The 13,792-nt window shown below is 43.6% G+C and overlaps 1 protein-coding gene and 1 pseudogene across 2 annotated transcripts in view; one reads left to right on the forward strand and one right to left on the reverse strand.

Moving 5' to 3' along the window:
* Positions 1–426: 426 nt before the first annotated feature.
* LOC311130214 (TBC1 domain family member 7-like) lies at positions 427–9,604 on the forward strand (annotated as a pseudogene). Its single transcript has 7 exons — positions 427–539; positions 740–820; positions 7,628–7,819; positions 8,522–8,659; positions 8,900–9,035; positions 9,266–9,395; positions 9,518–9,604. The product of its transcript is annotated as a TBC1 domain family member 7-like (transcript).
* A 586-nt stretch (positions 9,605–10,190) lies between these two features.
* Positions 10,191–13,792, reverse strand: part of LOC311130213 (phosphatase and actin regulator 1-like) — a 33,202-nt gene continuing 29,600 nt past the window's right edge. Inside the window, exons 9-13 of the mRNA XM_084162912.1 lie at positions 12,986–13,041; positions 12,807–12,868; positions 12,312–12,452; positions 12,066–12,142; positions 10,191–11,956 (exon numbers count right to left, since the gene is read on the reverse strand). Coding sequence (XP_084019038.1) covers positions 11,941–11,956; positions 12,066–12,142; positions 12,312–12,452; positions 12,807–12,868; positions 12,986–13,041 — 352 coding nt within the window. The 3' untranslated portion in view covers positions 10,191–11,940. The remainder of the gene's footprint in view (positions 11,957–12,065; positions 12,143–12,311; positions 12,453–12,806; positions 12,869–12,985; positions 13,042–13,792) is intronic.

Here is a 13,792-nt window from a genome sequence, read left to right on the forward strand (position 1 = left end):
CGCAATCTATATCACTTTTAATTGTAGAGGTAGATTCAATGTTGATCAGTGTTTTCTTTAATATTCAAGCTTTTAGACGAGGGACGTAAAAACCGTCATACCGGTCGATATGCAGAAGGTGGCGGAAAAAGCAAGCCAGCAGGAATGTATGCGTTGCTATCGTGATTTCAGTAAACAAACAGTGCAAATCTACATCCGGTAGAAAACAACGCTACGGCAGAAGGCAAAAGTTGAAATATTTGAAATCAATTCCCGTCTAACGTCGTGCTCTCGTTAAAAACAATGACATCCGGTTTGCCGTCTACCTCCTACCATCTAAACGCAGCATTACTGTCAATTAGCCTGCCTGATAAACTGTGCTGTGATGTTGATGTGATTTTCAGGAGACACATCATTACCCTTCTGTGATTTGTCTAGGTTGTCTGTATGGAAGAAGACCCCCAGAGGAACTTCCGTTCTGCATATTATGAGAAGGTGGGCTTCAGAGGGATGGAGGAGAAGAAATCACTGGAGATTTCTGCTGAAGGAAAACCCACTGTGTATGGGCAACATGGACATAGGATTATTACAACAGTGACATTACAGTATTACTGTTACAACAAGTGCACCATAACAACTGCTAGTACTGATGCTTCCACCTTCTACCTTTATTGTTATGTAGGCCTATGCCATTAACCTTGCCTTGCATGTGTGTAATTTGCTTACCTTGTGCTTTTTTACTTGTGTATTTCTCTGTCAGATGTGGAGAAGCTGAGCACATTCAGTCAGAGGTTCCCTCTGCCCTCCATGTACAGGATTCATGTATGGAAGGTACTGCTGGGTAAGTCTCACACACAAACTACATCCAAAACAGGTGAAACTCTGGAAGACTAAGCTTTTAACACCTCTCACTATTAAACCCATAGACACCCTGTCTCTCACCAGACAGACAGTAGAGAAGAGAACACACCAAAAGCACAGCTATGCCTAGGGCTGTTACGGTGACTGTATTACCGCCAGACTGGCAGTCACGAGTCATGACGGCAGTCAAATTCCACGTGACCATTTAGTCACAGTATTTAGGCTTCTCCAAGCTCTGATGCTGCTGATGGTCATTAGTAGCCTATCAAACGTACTAACCGCCTGGTACTCAGCACTCTATTGTCCCTCTAATCACTCTGACATCAATGCAAATGTGATCGAACATCTAATCAAACACAACAGCGCCGGAGAAGATGGCTGCCGTTTTACAGCCCTCTAACCAATTGTACTATTATGTGTGTTTTTCCGCGTTATTTGTAATTTATTTTGTACATAATGTTTCTGCCATCGTCTCTTATAACCAAAAAGAGCTTCTGGATATCAGGACAGCGATTACTCACCTCGTATTGGACAAAGATTTTTTCTTCAACGAGGCGGCCGCGAAGGATATCATACAGACACCCGACAAGGCCCAAATCCCCGTCATTCGCGTGAGGAAGAGACGGAGATATCGTGGACGTAGATCGGGGTGCCTTGTAAGGATCCGACGGCGAGCGAGTAAACTGCCTCTTCCATCAATCCTATTAGCCAACGTTCAATCTTTTGAAAATAAAGTGGACGACTTAAGATTACGGTTATCCTACCAACGGGACATTAAAAACTGTAATATCTTATGTTTCACCGAGTCGTGGCTGAACGACGACAATGATAACATTCAGCTAGCAGGCTATACGCTACATCGGCAGGACAGAACGGCTGACTCCGGTAAGACAAGGGGTGGCGGTCTGTGTATATTTGTAAACAACAGCTGGTGCACAAAATCAAATACTAAGGAAGTCTCGAGGTTTTGCTCGCCTGAGGTAGAGTATCTTATGATAAGCTGTAGACCACACTATTTACCAAGAGAGTTTTCATCTATATTTTTCATAGCTGTCTATTTACCACCACAAACCAATGCTGGCATTAAGATTGCACTGAATGAGTTGTACAAGGCCATTAATCAACAGGAAAACGCTCATCCAGATGCAGCGCTCCTAGTGGCCGGGGACTTTAATGCAGGGAAACTTAAATCCGTTCTACCTAATTTCTACCAGCATGTTAAATGTGCAACCAGAGGGAAAAAAACTCTAGACCACCTTTACTCCACACACAGAGACGCATACAAAGCTCTCCCTCGCCCTCCATTTGGCAAATCTGACCATAACTCTATCCTCCTGATTCCTGCTTATAAGCAAAAACTAAAGCAGGAAGCACCAGTGACTTGGTTAATAAAAAAGTGGTCAGATGACGCAGATGCTAAGCTACAGGACTGTTTTGCTAGCACAGATTGGAACATGTTCCGGGATTCTTCAGACAGCATTGAGGAGTACACCACATCAGTCACTGGCTTCATCAATAAGTGCATCGATGATGTCGTCCCCACAGTGACCGTACGTACATACCCCAACCAGAAGCCATGGATTACAGGAAACATCCGCACTGAGCTAAAGGGTAGAGCTGCCGCTTTCAAGGAACGGGACTCTAACCCGGACGCTTATAAGAAATCCCGCTATGACCTCCGACGAACCATCAAACAGGCAAAGAGTCAATACAGGACTAAGATTGAATCGTACTACACTGGCTCTGACGCTCGTCGGATGTGGCAGGGCTTGAAAACTATTACAGACTACAAAGGGAAGCACAGCCGCGAGCTGCCCAGTGACACAAGCCTACCAGACGAGCTAAACCACTTCTATGCTCGCTTCGAGGCAAGCAACACTGAAGCATGCATGAGAGCACCAGCTGTTCCGGACGACTATGTGATCACGCTCTCCGTAGCCGATGTGAGTAAGACTTTTAAGCAGGTCAACATTCACAAGGCCGCAGGGCCAGACGGATTACCAGGACGTGTACTCCGAGCATGTGCTGACCAACTGGCAAGTGTCTTCACTGACATTTTCAACATGTCCCTGACTGAGTCTGTAATACCAACATGTTTCAAGCAGACCACCATAGTCCCCGTGCCCAAGAACTCTAAGATAACCTGCCTAAATGACTACCGACCCATAGCACTGACGTCTGTAGCCATGAAGTGCTTTGAAAGGCTGGTCATGGCTCACATCAACAGCATTATCCCAGAAACCCTAGACCCACTCCAATTTGCATACCGCCCCAACAGATCCACAGATGATGCAATCTCTATTGCACTCCACACTGCCCTTTCCCACCTGGACAAGAGGAACACCTACGTGAGAATGCTATTCATTGACTACAGCTCAGCATTCAACACCATAGTGCCCTCTAAGCTCATCACTAAGCTAAGGATCCTGGGACTAAACACCTCCCTCTGCAACTGGATCCTGGACTTCCTGACGGGCCGCCCCCAGGCGGTAAGGGTAGGTAACAACACATCTGCCACACTGATCCTCAACACGGGGGCCCCTCAGGGGTGCGTGCTCAGTCCCCTCCTGTACTCTCTGTTCACCCATGACTGCATGGCCAGGCACGACTCCAACACCATCATTAAGTTTGCCGACGACACAACAGTGGTAGGCCTGATCACCGACAACGATGAGACAGCCTATAGGGAGGAGGTCAGAGATCTGGCCGTGTCGTGCCAGGACAACAACCTCTCCCTCAACGTGACCAAGACAAAGGAGATGATTGTGGACTACAGGAAAAAAAAGAGGACTGAGCACGCCCCCATTCTCATCGACGGGGCTGTAGTGGAACAGGTTGAGAGCTTCAAGTTCCTTGGTGTCCACATCACCAACGAACTATCATGGTCCAAACACACCAAGACAGTCGTGAAGAGTGCACGACAAAGCCTATTCCCCCTCAGGAGACTAAAAATATTTGGCATGGGTCCTCAGATCCTCAAAAAATTCTACAGCTGCACCATCGAGAGCATCCTGACTGGTTGCATCACCGCCTGGTATGGCAACTGCTTGGCCTCCGACCGCAAGGCACTACAGAGGGTAGTGCGTACGGCCCAGTACATCACTGGGGCAAAGCTTCCTGCCATCCAGGACCTCTATACCAGGCGGTGTCAGAGGAAGGCCCTCAAAATTGTCAAAGACTCCAGCCACCCTAGTCATAGACTGTTCTCTCTGCTACCGCACGGCAAGCGGTACCGGAGTGCCAAGTCTAGGTCCAAAATACTTCTCAACAGCTTCTACCCCCAAGCCATAAGACTCCTGAACAGCTAATCATGGCTACCCGGACTATTTGCACTGCCCCCCCACCCCATCCTTTTTACACTGCTGCTACTCTGTTAAGTATTTATGCATAGTCACTTTAACTCTACCCACATGTACATATTACCTCAACTACCTCAACTAGCCGGTGCCCCCGCACATTGACTCTGCAACGGTACCCCCCTGTATATATAGCCTCCCTACTGTCACTTTATTTTACTTCTGCTCTTTTTTTTCTCAACACTTTTTTTGTTGTTGTTTTATTTTTACTTTTTTTGTTTAAAATAAATGCACTGTTGGTTAAGGGCTGTAAGTAAGCATTTCACTGTAATGTCTGCACCTGTTGTATTCGGCGCATGTGACCAATAAAATTTGATTTGATTTAATGAGAGCTCATGTAGCGCAACATTTCTATAGGCTGCAATTGCATGAGAAAACAGAGTGATGGCCTCTATTAAAAAGAGGAGGATCCCATCAGCTTTCTATAGGCTAGGCCTACTATATTTATTTAAAAACTTTCCTAATATTAAGCACATTGCTTCTCTTTACAACAGGCTACCTGGCTGGCTGAAATGAAAATGAACCACGGGAAAAGCGTCCTCCATTCGCTATTTAAGTGCATAGATGACATGTATTTTTTTCCGCTGCCCCTGTTTCGAGACAGGTGCATGATAATGGTCCATTCTAAATCAAAACAAATTTCACACATGTTATTTAGTATATGTAAAGACAAGATTAAATCAAGAATAGTGTGATGGGTGACAATATTAGGTTATCACTTGTGAATGATATACTGTATTATCACTTGAGAATGATGCCCAGCTTAAGGCAAGAAACAGCGATATGCTTTTTTGCGACTTTTTCAAATCATAGTCGCACACCTCATGTAGCCTAGCACATAGGCCTAAGGTTTGTATCACAACTAAAGTGGCCAAATAACTTGTTAAAATGAAGCACATTAATCCGCTTTACAACGGGTGTAGAGCCTAACTGGAATACATACGCCGCGTGTGAGTTTCAAGTTTGGGGAAGATAATTTTCATCATAGAAATTCATCTTTATATTAAAAGCATTAGATGCATAATCGCATTTGTGGTCACTTTTGAGAATGGTGTTTTCCTGCAAATGGAACATTCATGCTTATAGCCTTCTGCCGTGTGTGCATTGCTGCGCTTATAATGTGAAGAAATAGCCTAATCGTTTATCAATGTTTTAAGCTAAACGTTCTCATCTGTTGCGTCAGGCTCATTGCTCTTAAGGATCGCACCCTTTTTTTTCAATTTTCACCTAAAATGGTATACCCAAATCTAACTGCCTGTAGCTCAGGACCTGAAGCAAGGAAATGCATGTTCTTGATACTATTTGAAAGGAAACGCTTTGAAGTTTGTGGAAATGTAAAATTTATGTAGGAGAATATAACACATTAGATCTGGTAAAAGATAATACAAACAAAAAAACATTTTTTTTAATTTTTGAAATGCAAGAGAAGGCCACAATATACAATTGCAGATTAGGCACAATTTAGATGTTGGCCACTAGATGGCAGCAGTGTGTTTGCAACGTTTCAGATTGATCCAGTGAAGCATTGCAATACTGGACTATTTTGTATCAAGTCTGCCCAAATGTGCCAAATTGGTCAATTGATACATTTTCAAGTACATAACTATAGAGAACATACAAAAATGATATGGTAATACAAAATGTAAGTTTACACACTCCCAGGAATGTCATACATGATGGATCATTAGCTTATACACTAACTTTCACACATCTAGATGCGGGGTGGGTGTGGAGCCAGAGACAGCAGGGGTTCAAACTGTAGAACCCAGTTCCAACATTTAAATATAAAAATGGATTTGATCAAACAAAACTATGCTACATTTTATCTCTGGGACCCTTAGGATGACAAATCAGAGCAAGATTACTGAATGTAAGTACATTATTTACCTTCAGAGGTGAATGTATCAAACCAGTTGCCGTGATACGTTTTGTTGTTGTTGTGCACTCTCCTCAAACAATAGCATAGTATTTTTTTCACTGTAATAGCTACTGTAAATTGGACAGTGCAGTTAGATTAACAAGAATTTAACCTTTCTACCCATATAAGACATGTCTATGTCCTGGAAAGTTTGCTGTTACTTACAACAGTCATGCTAATCACATTAGTGCACGTTAGCTCAACCGTCCCGTATATGGGACACCAATCCCGTAGAGGTTAAAACAGTTTTTTTATGCTAGTGGTTGTATTAATTTGGGATCTATATCATCCCACAACTGTCCCCGACTATGTTTGGAATATTTATTTCTTGCACAGAATAGAATAGGTCAACTTTTGTACTATGGGGGATAGCAGATTGACATAGGCTAGTGCTTTTGTTGTTTGATAGGCCTACTCATCTTGTTGGCTGACGAAAAGTAAATGTGGACAGTTCTTCCAATATCTTCAATATGCACCTCTGAATTGGATAAGGACACGATCAGTTGCGTCCCCGATGTGTCTGTCTTCCCTTGTAGCCTGTGAGAAAGATCTGATCACGTGACGGAGAGCCATGTGAGTGAGAAGTGCTTCGGCACGCAGCCGGGAGAGGGGAATTATAATTATTATATTCAGCCCAAGGGCACATGGGCCACTGGGCGCAAAAGACATTGATATTTTTAGGGGGCATTACGGCCACACAAAGGGGATGCAGACGGGAAATTCAAGGCATTATCAAGTGCTTGTCAAATTGTGAATGAGAGACTGATGAAGTGTGTACAGCCTGCGCAAAAAAACAAAGCAGAGCTCATGCCTTTCATGCAACCTTTTTCAAATCATCATTAGTCATGTCATGCAGCCTTAGAATGTATAAAAAATCCAAACATATAGCCCAACATTTGTATAACAACTACAGTTACATAAATAACTCTAAATTAAGCATATAGGACTACCTGTTTCTTTGTTAACCGCTCAACACAGAATAGCCGGATGTGCAAACTCCCTCAAATCGTTTGGAGAAAATATCCTTTCTATATTATTCAGCTATGTTCAATTGTATTCTTCATACTATAAAATAATGCCATGGAATTTTAAGCAAATCTTGTCTTTTAAATGAACTAGTATAGCCCACAGCCATATGGCATAGCCAGATCAGGGCCTAACATAAGGACAACTTAGAGTATGCTATTCTGTTCTTCTGAATAGACTACATTTTCTTCATATCATGTTTCTTTAGACCTGTCTAAAATAAATAATGGGTTTATTTTGTAATGGGTTTATTTTGATGGTGTAGGCTATATTACATTGATTTATTAGACTTTAAAAAAAGTAGATGTTATAAAGGTCTGCATCAGTGGCTTGTAGGCTATGAGTGGAAGCCAGGAGATGCTAAATGTGTTTTATGTTATTTAACGGTCAATTACCGTGAGACCGGCAGTTATTTGCTTGACAATCACCGGCTGCCAAAATTTCATGACCGCCACAGCCCTAGCTAAGCCCTGTGTCTTCTCTCTAGGCATCCTGCCTCCCCATGGTGACTCCCACGCCCTGGTGGCATGGTACAGACGGGAACAGTAGAAGGACGTGTTGGAAGCCCTGAAGGTGATGAGGTTCGTCCACATGGCCACGCCCCCACACGCAGGTGTATCTACACATGTTCCAGCTGGAGAGCCATGTGCTGCCCCGACGCTCTGAGACCATACCCCTGGTAAGAAGAGAGAGAGAGAGGAAGATACCTGATTTGGATAGAGAGAGAACCTGGGGGGCTTTTTTAAATTATTTTTTTATTGTATTTTTATGATTTTCCTGTACTTTTGTATACTTTTTTGCCAGTAGTTCTGAAAGTAGTGCTCATGAGACAAAAGTGGCCCCCAAAAATGTTGTACTATGTCACATATATGCAGATATGTGCACCATATCATTGCTCTCTTGCTCTGCTGTGTGTGCGTCTTGCTAGCTGTCACTCAAATGGCGAAGGGCTGAAGCTCATTGGCTAGAACTCGAATTGCTAGGGGGCTGGCCCACATGGGAGGAAATGTAGGGAAAATGGCGCTGCACAGCTTCCAGAAAACTAGGGATTTCACACTAGGGATTTCATGGCTAATTGAGGTAAGACAGTATTTCTGCTAATAGATTATGCATGTATGAACTACACATTGCCACATCCAGCCCAAAGTGGGAGATTTAAAAAATAGTTACTAGTCGCCAAAGTTTCGAAGTATGTCTTTAACAGAACATACAAACATTTGGAGAGAGGTGAAAGAATCAGATCCTTGTCCTGAACGTATAACTTACCTCTGCCTGGTCCAACTCAGAAACTTGATTTATCTTATTCTTTGTTCTTAGTAGAATCATTAGGTTAGGTTACTTAAGTGTGAGACTGACAGGTGTGTCACTGTGTTGGTTTAAGGGAGAGGAAGATGAGGACTTCCTGTCCATAGCTCAAGCCATGGAGGAGATCGTAGAGGACCCTGTGGACTGTTATTGGATGATCAAATGCTTTGTCAACCAGTTCAACAACAAGTTTGGAGATTCCATACCCCATCTGGTGAGTAGTGGAGTGGGTAAGGGGATGGAAGGAATGGGCTGGACTACACTTTTGTGGTATTACCTTGCTTGTTGTTGCTGCTGCTACTCTTATTGTTGTTGTTTTGATTGAGTCAAATAACCAACAAAGATTCGTACATGTAGCAGATGTGTGTGTGTCTACACTTCATCTATCTTTCAACACATCTAACCCTGTGTCCTGACTCTCTCTACCCCCTCTTTCTGTGGCTTGTTGGTTTAGCCCAAGAGTCTGGAGCACTATTTGTGTGTGGAGGAGTCTCGGCTACTGAACCATCTGAAGAATACAGGGGCCTGCCATACAGCCTATGGTTCAGACGCTGCTTCGCTGGCTGCCTGCCCGAGTCTAGTCTGCAGAGGTTAGACACACTGATGCTTATTTCTCTCAACAACCCAGCTGCGCAGGCGTGAGAGGTGTGATCTTTGTATATGCAAACAAAATTTGTCAAATGACGCACTTTGCTGTTCTGTGAGTGGCGTGGGACTGGGACTTGGTTAGAGAAGTAACGTACCATGTTAGCTATGATGTTTGTTAAATTCATCGCTGTTCGGTTCTGATGTGTCTCTGGACTGAATGTTGGTCTCTCAGGGTGTGGGATAAGGTCATCAGTGGATCCTTTAAGATCCTGGTCTTCGTTGCTGTGGCGATCCTTCTCAGCTACACGATCATGGTGATGGGAACCAGCCGGCCGGAGGGCGTGGTCAACTTCCTGTGCAAGGTGAGTGATGTCATCCTCATGGGACGATCTGTTTTATTGGTCACGGTCTCAAACCTGCAGCCAATCAAAATGATTTATCTCCTTTCTCTTCCAATCACATTGATTTGTCCTTCCTCTAGCAGGTGCCACAAGAGAACACAGATGCCATAGTGACTAAAGCCATTGAACTGTGGCACAAATACTGTTGCACTCGCATGCACTCTGTATAGAATCCCAGACCTCCAGATCCCCTGCCAGCCACTCTTGATGGGGGTCATTGACATTGGGATACGCTTGGACTCTCCCTCCTCTCAACTGGAGAACATCCAGAACTCTGCCATTACCAAAACATCCAATGAGTTTGGACTCAATGGATAGAATGACTGTACGGTACTAAGGACTGGTCCAGGGCCTGTCATATGGTTGGGGAGGCTTACTAAGCAGACTGTGATTTTGGATCACAGCAGCAGTCCACTTTGTTTTTTATAGCCTGGTCCCAGATCTGTTTGTGTTGTCTTGCAAACTCCTCCAACCTACTCCAAATGAAGCCCCTTTCCTTGAACATGTCCTGAAGGAAGGAAGTTGGAGGTGGCTTTGCTTTGCATGTGAACATCTAGCTGAAGAGCACAGTTGAATCATGTATTTATGTCAATAAACATACATTTATTGACAGAATGTTGAATGCATTAAAACCACACAGATATACTGTTCTACTTCTATTATGAAAACAGTATGGTTTCATTTAGTAAAGGTGAGTTAAGTTCTCACTGTTCGTGATGCTATGTATGTATGGAACAGAGATGTTTGAGGAAAAGTAGTTTTGAATGTTTTTTAATAAGTTTCCTTTAGATAAGAAACTGCATACATGATAGAAGACAAACAATAAGTTAACAATCACATGCAGTTTCCCTCTACAAAAAAGAAAAACATGTAGTTTATTTTGTATTATGTACATATAATTCCCAAAGAACGTCCTCTTTCTTTTCTTAGTTTGGACACGAGAGGCACAGGGAGACAGTCCTGGGTCGTGTTTGGTAAGCACTCCGTTGTAAAACATTTTCCATGTTTTGTGCCTTAAGAACACGTCCCTGTACAAACACACATACCAGGATACACCACAAGTCAAAGGGTTCTGACTAAACGATCAAGACCATCAACTGCATGTGTTTATTGTAAAAGAACAAGAATGTTTTCCTCGTATTTTGAGATGTCTGTCTCCTGTCTCATTCACAGCCAAAGGGTTGTCTAATGTGTCGGTTCTCCATTATGAGGCTGAACCAGGCGGAACCATGAGAACAGTGAGAAATCTAACAATTCCATTCCCTTCATAACTATTGACCGTTAACTTGCCAGTCTATGGAGCACTCTGCTGAAGCATTGTATAGACAACATACTTTATCAAATGTAATTCAAACAAAGTACATTTGGCAACGTTTTCATCCCTGTAAACAATATGATAGGCACAGTGACACTAAACAGAGGGTTGCAGAACTCTCAACAATAATAATGGTGATCTGGGTTGCATTCAAGATCACAACTCACAACAGCGTTTCAAAGTGTATTTGGTATTGAGCAGGCAGCTCTCTGAAACGTTACCAGTAATTGTTCACTTGAATGCAGCCCCGGAAGAGAGACAGACGGAGGAAAAATATATATTATTGCTAGGTTCATATTTCTAGACTGTATCACAACATGGACAGGAGGGTTTTGTGTTGTATTTCAACATTTTTAAGGGTATATATTCTGATCATATTCTCATACTACAGTTTCTTTCAGAGTAGCACATAGCGTATATGGTATTGTAAGTAGTACTGCAACACACTTATTACAGAATCCTATCTGCAGTCCTATCTGATTGAAAGGGCTTGGTCCCTCTGTTTTGGAAACAACAGCCCACAATGGAAAACAGGAAAAATAAGAATGTATTAAAAAGGCAGGAACACAACAACCCTTGGAGGATAATAATTTTTCCCAATCAGTTGTAGGAGGTCTCTGTATTTTTTTACAGATGCCCTCCCAAACTCAATCTCCCACAATCCCAAAGTCCCATTGGCACAGATATAGGAGCAGAGTTCTATAACCCCTCGGTAGAGTACTGTCAAAAACCAAAGTGCAATAAAGTAAATTTCATTATTAACAATTATAATAAAAGGCTGTTAAAAAACAATACTTTTTAGTCCATATAATCTCAGTTTAGAGATAAGTCAGTCAAGTGCCTTCTGTCAGTTTCTCTCCATGTGTATGATGGTCCCTCTCCCCAACCCGACCACACTGTGACCGCTCTCTGACCACTGGACCAAAATACTGTTGTGGTTGGTCCAGTCTGCCCTTTCCATTCATTGGCAGCCATTTTGGGTCAACACTGGAGCCTGTAGCAGTGTAAATTGCCAAGTTCTGTACACACCTCTCCAGGTTCAGATTAAGTTTATGGTCAGGTTCAGATCACGTTCTACTCTGGTTCTAGTGTAGTTCTGGTCTGGAAGGGGAGGGGTGTGGTGTGGTACACAGAGGCAGCAGTTTTGAGGTCCAGCACTTGAGGTTCTTGTAAAAGATGGCATAAGAATAACTATGGTCGATGAAACCTACAGGACAGAGAGAGGGAGAGAGATAATTAGTTACTGTATACACTGCTTGAAGTATGGGCAAGTGTCTCTGTGTTGTGTTGCAGAGTGTAGTATGGCTGTGACATACCTGGTTAGATGGCGACTACCCTCATGCACTTCCATCTCTGTGCTTTTAAATTCATTGAGTTCTTTACGTATGGCAGCCTACGAGGGACAAACAGAACCGGAGATCAGTCAGAGAAAACACGCATGTATATACGCATGACTGCATTTGTGTATGTGTGTGAGTGAATAAAGTGTTTGTGTGTGAGTGTATATGTGTGTGAGTGTATATGTGTGTGCGGTGTGAGCACCTGCTTGTGAGTGTTATTACCTTATCAGCAGCTGTGAGTCGCGTCCACGGTTTGTCTGCTCTCCTGTCGTAGTCCTGGGCGTCAGCTACCTCTACATAGTCACTGAAGCGGGTCAGGATCTTAGCATCCCTCAGCTCCTCCACTGTAGGCCTCTGACTCAACTGGAGACGGGAGAAAAGGGTTGTCAGAGTGTGTGCAGGTGTGTGTGTGTGGTGACTGAGGGTCTCGGGGGCAGCAGATCTGGATTATTGTGGTAGCTGTCCTCAACCGAAAGACAAAGATGGCCTCGCAGGCAATCATCCAAACTGTTAGAGATATAGACACACACACAACCGTTAGAGATATATACACACACACAGACACACACACACACACACGGCTTATGTTACACAACAGAGGATGAGATAGCATTACCTGTTATGACATCAAGTTATCATATTTCAAATAGACTGCCATCTAATGGAAAGTGATACCCTATTCCCCTCTCTCACCCTCCTCCTCCTCCCCTCTCTCACCTTTCTAGACAGGCGTTTCTTGAGCTCTCTCATCTCATCCAGCTCCTCCAGCTCATTGCGTGCTGAGAGAGGGAGGGACAGGTTAGAATGGAATAAAACAAAATAGAGAAGTCACTTTATTGTCCATTTTGTGAGAAACTGGAAATGTGTCTTCTGCCTATCTAGTCTGTTCTACTTACGTTTGAGTATGTTTCTCTGTTCCAGCTCCTCTGTAGTTGGCCGTTGACTCAACCTCCTGAGAAAATAGAACTAGAGTCAGTCACCAGCTCCTCTGTAGTTGGCCGTTGACTCAACCTCCTGAGAAAATAGAACTAGAGTCAGTCACCAGCTCCTCTGTAGTTGGCCGTTGATTCAACCTCCTGAGAAAATAGAACTAGAGTCAGTCACCAGCTCCTCTGTAGTTGGCCGTTGATTCAACCTCCTGAGAAAATAGAACTAGAGTCAGTCACCAGCTCCTCTGTAGTTGGCCGTTGACTCAACCTCCTGAGAAAATAGAACTAGAGTCAGTCACCAGCTCCTCTGCAGTTGGCCGTTGACTCAACCTCCTGAGAAAATAGAACTAGAGTCAGTCACCAGCTCCTCTGTAGTTGGCCGTTGACTCAACCTCCTGAGGAAATAGAACTAGAGTCAGTCACCAGCTCCTCTGTAGTTGGCCGTTGACTCAACCTCCTGAGGAAATAGAACTAGAGTCAGTCACCAGCTCCTCTGCAGTTGGCCGTTGACTCAACCTCCTGAGAAAATAGAACTAGAGTCAGTCACCAGCTCCTCTGTAGTTGGCCGTTGACTCAACCTCCTGAGGAAATAGAACTAGAGTCAGTCACCAGCTCCTCTGCAGTTGGCCGTTGACTCAACCTCCTGAGAAAATAGAACTAGAGTCAGTCACCAGCTCCTCTGTAGTTGGCCGTTGACTCAACCTCCTGAGGAAATAGAACTAGAGTCAGTCACCAGCTCCTCTGTAGTTGGCCGTTGACTCAACCTCCTGAGGA

The sequence above is a fragment of the Coregonus lavaretus genome (genome assembly GCF_964263955.1).
Source record: "Coregonus lavaretus genome assembly, chromosome: 6".
Taxonomy (NCBI): Eukaryota; Metazoa; Chordata; class Actinopteri; order Salmoniformes; family Salmonidae; genus Coregonus; species Coregonus lavaretus.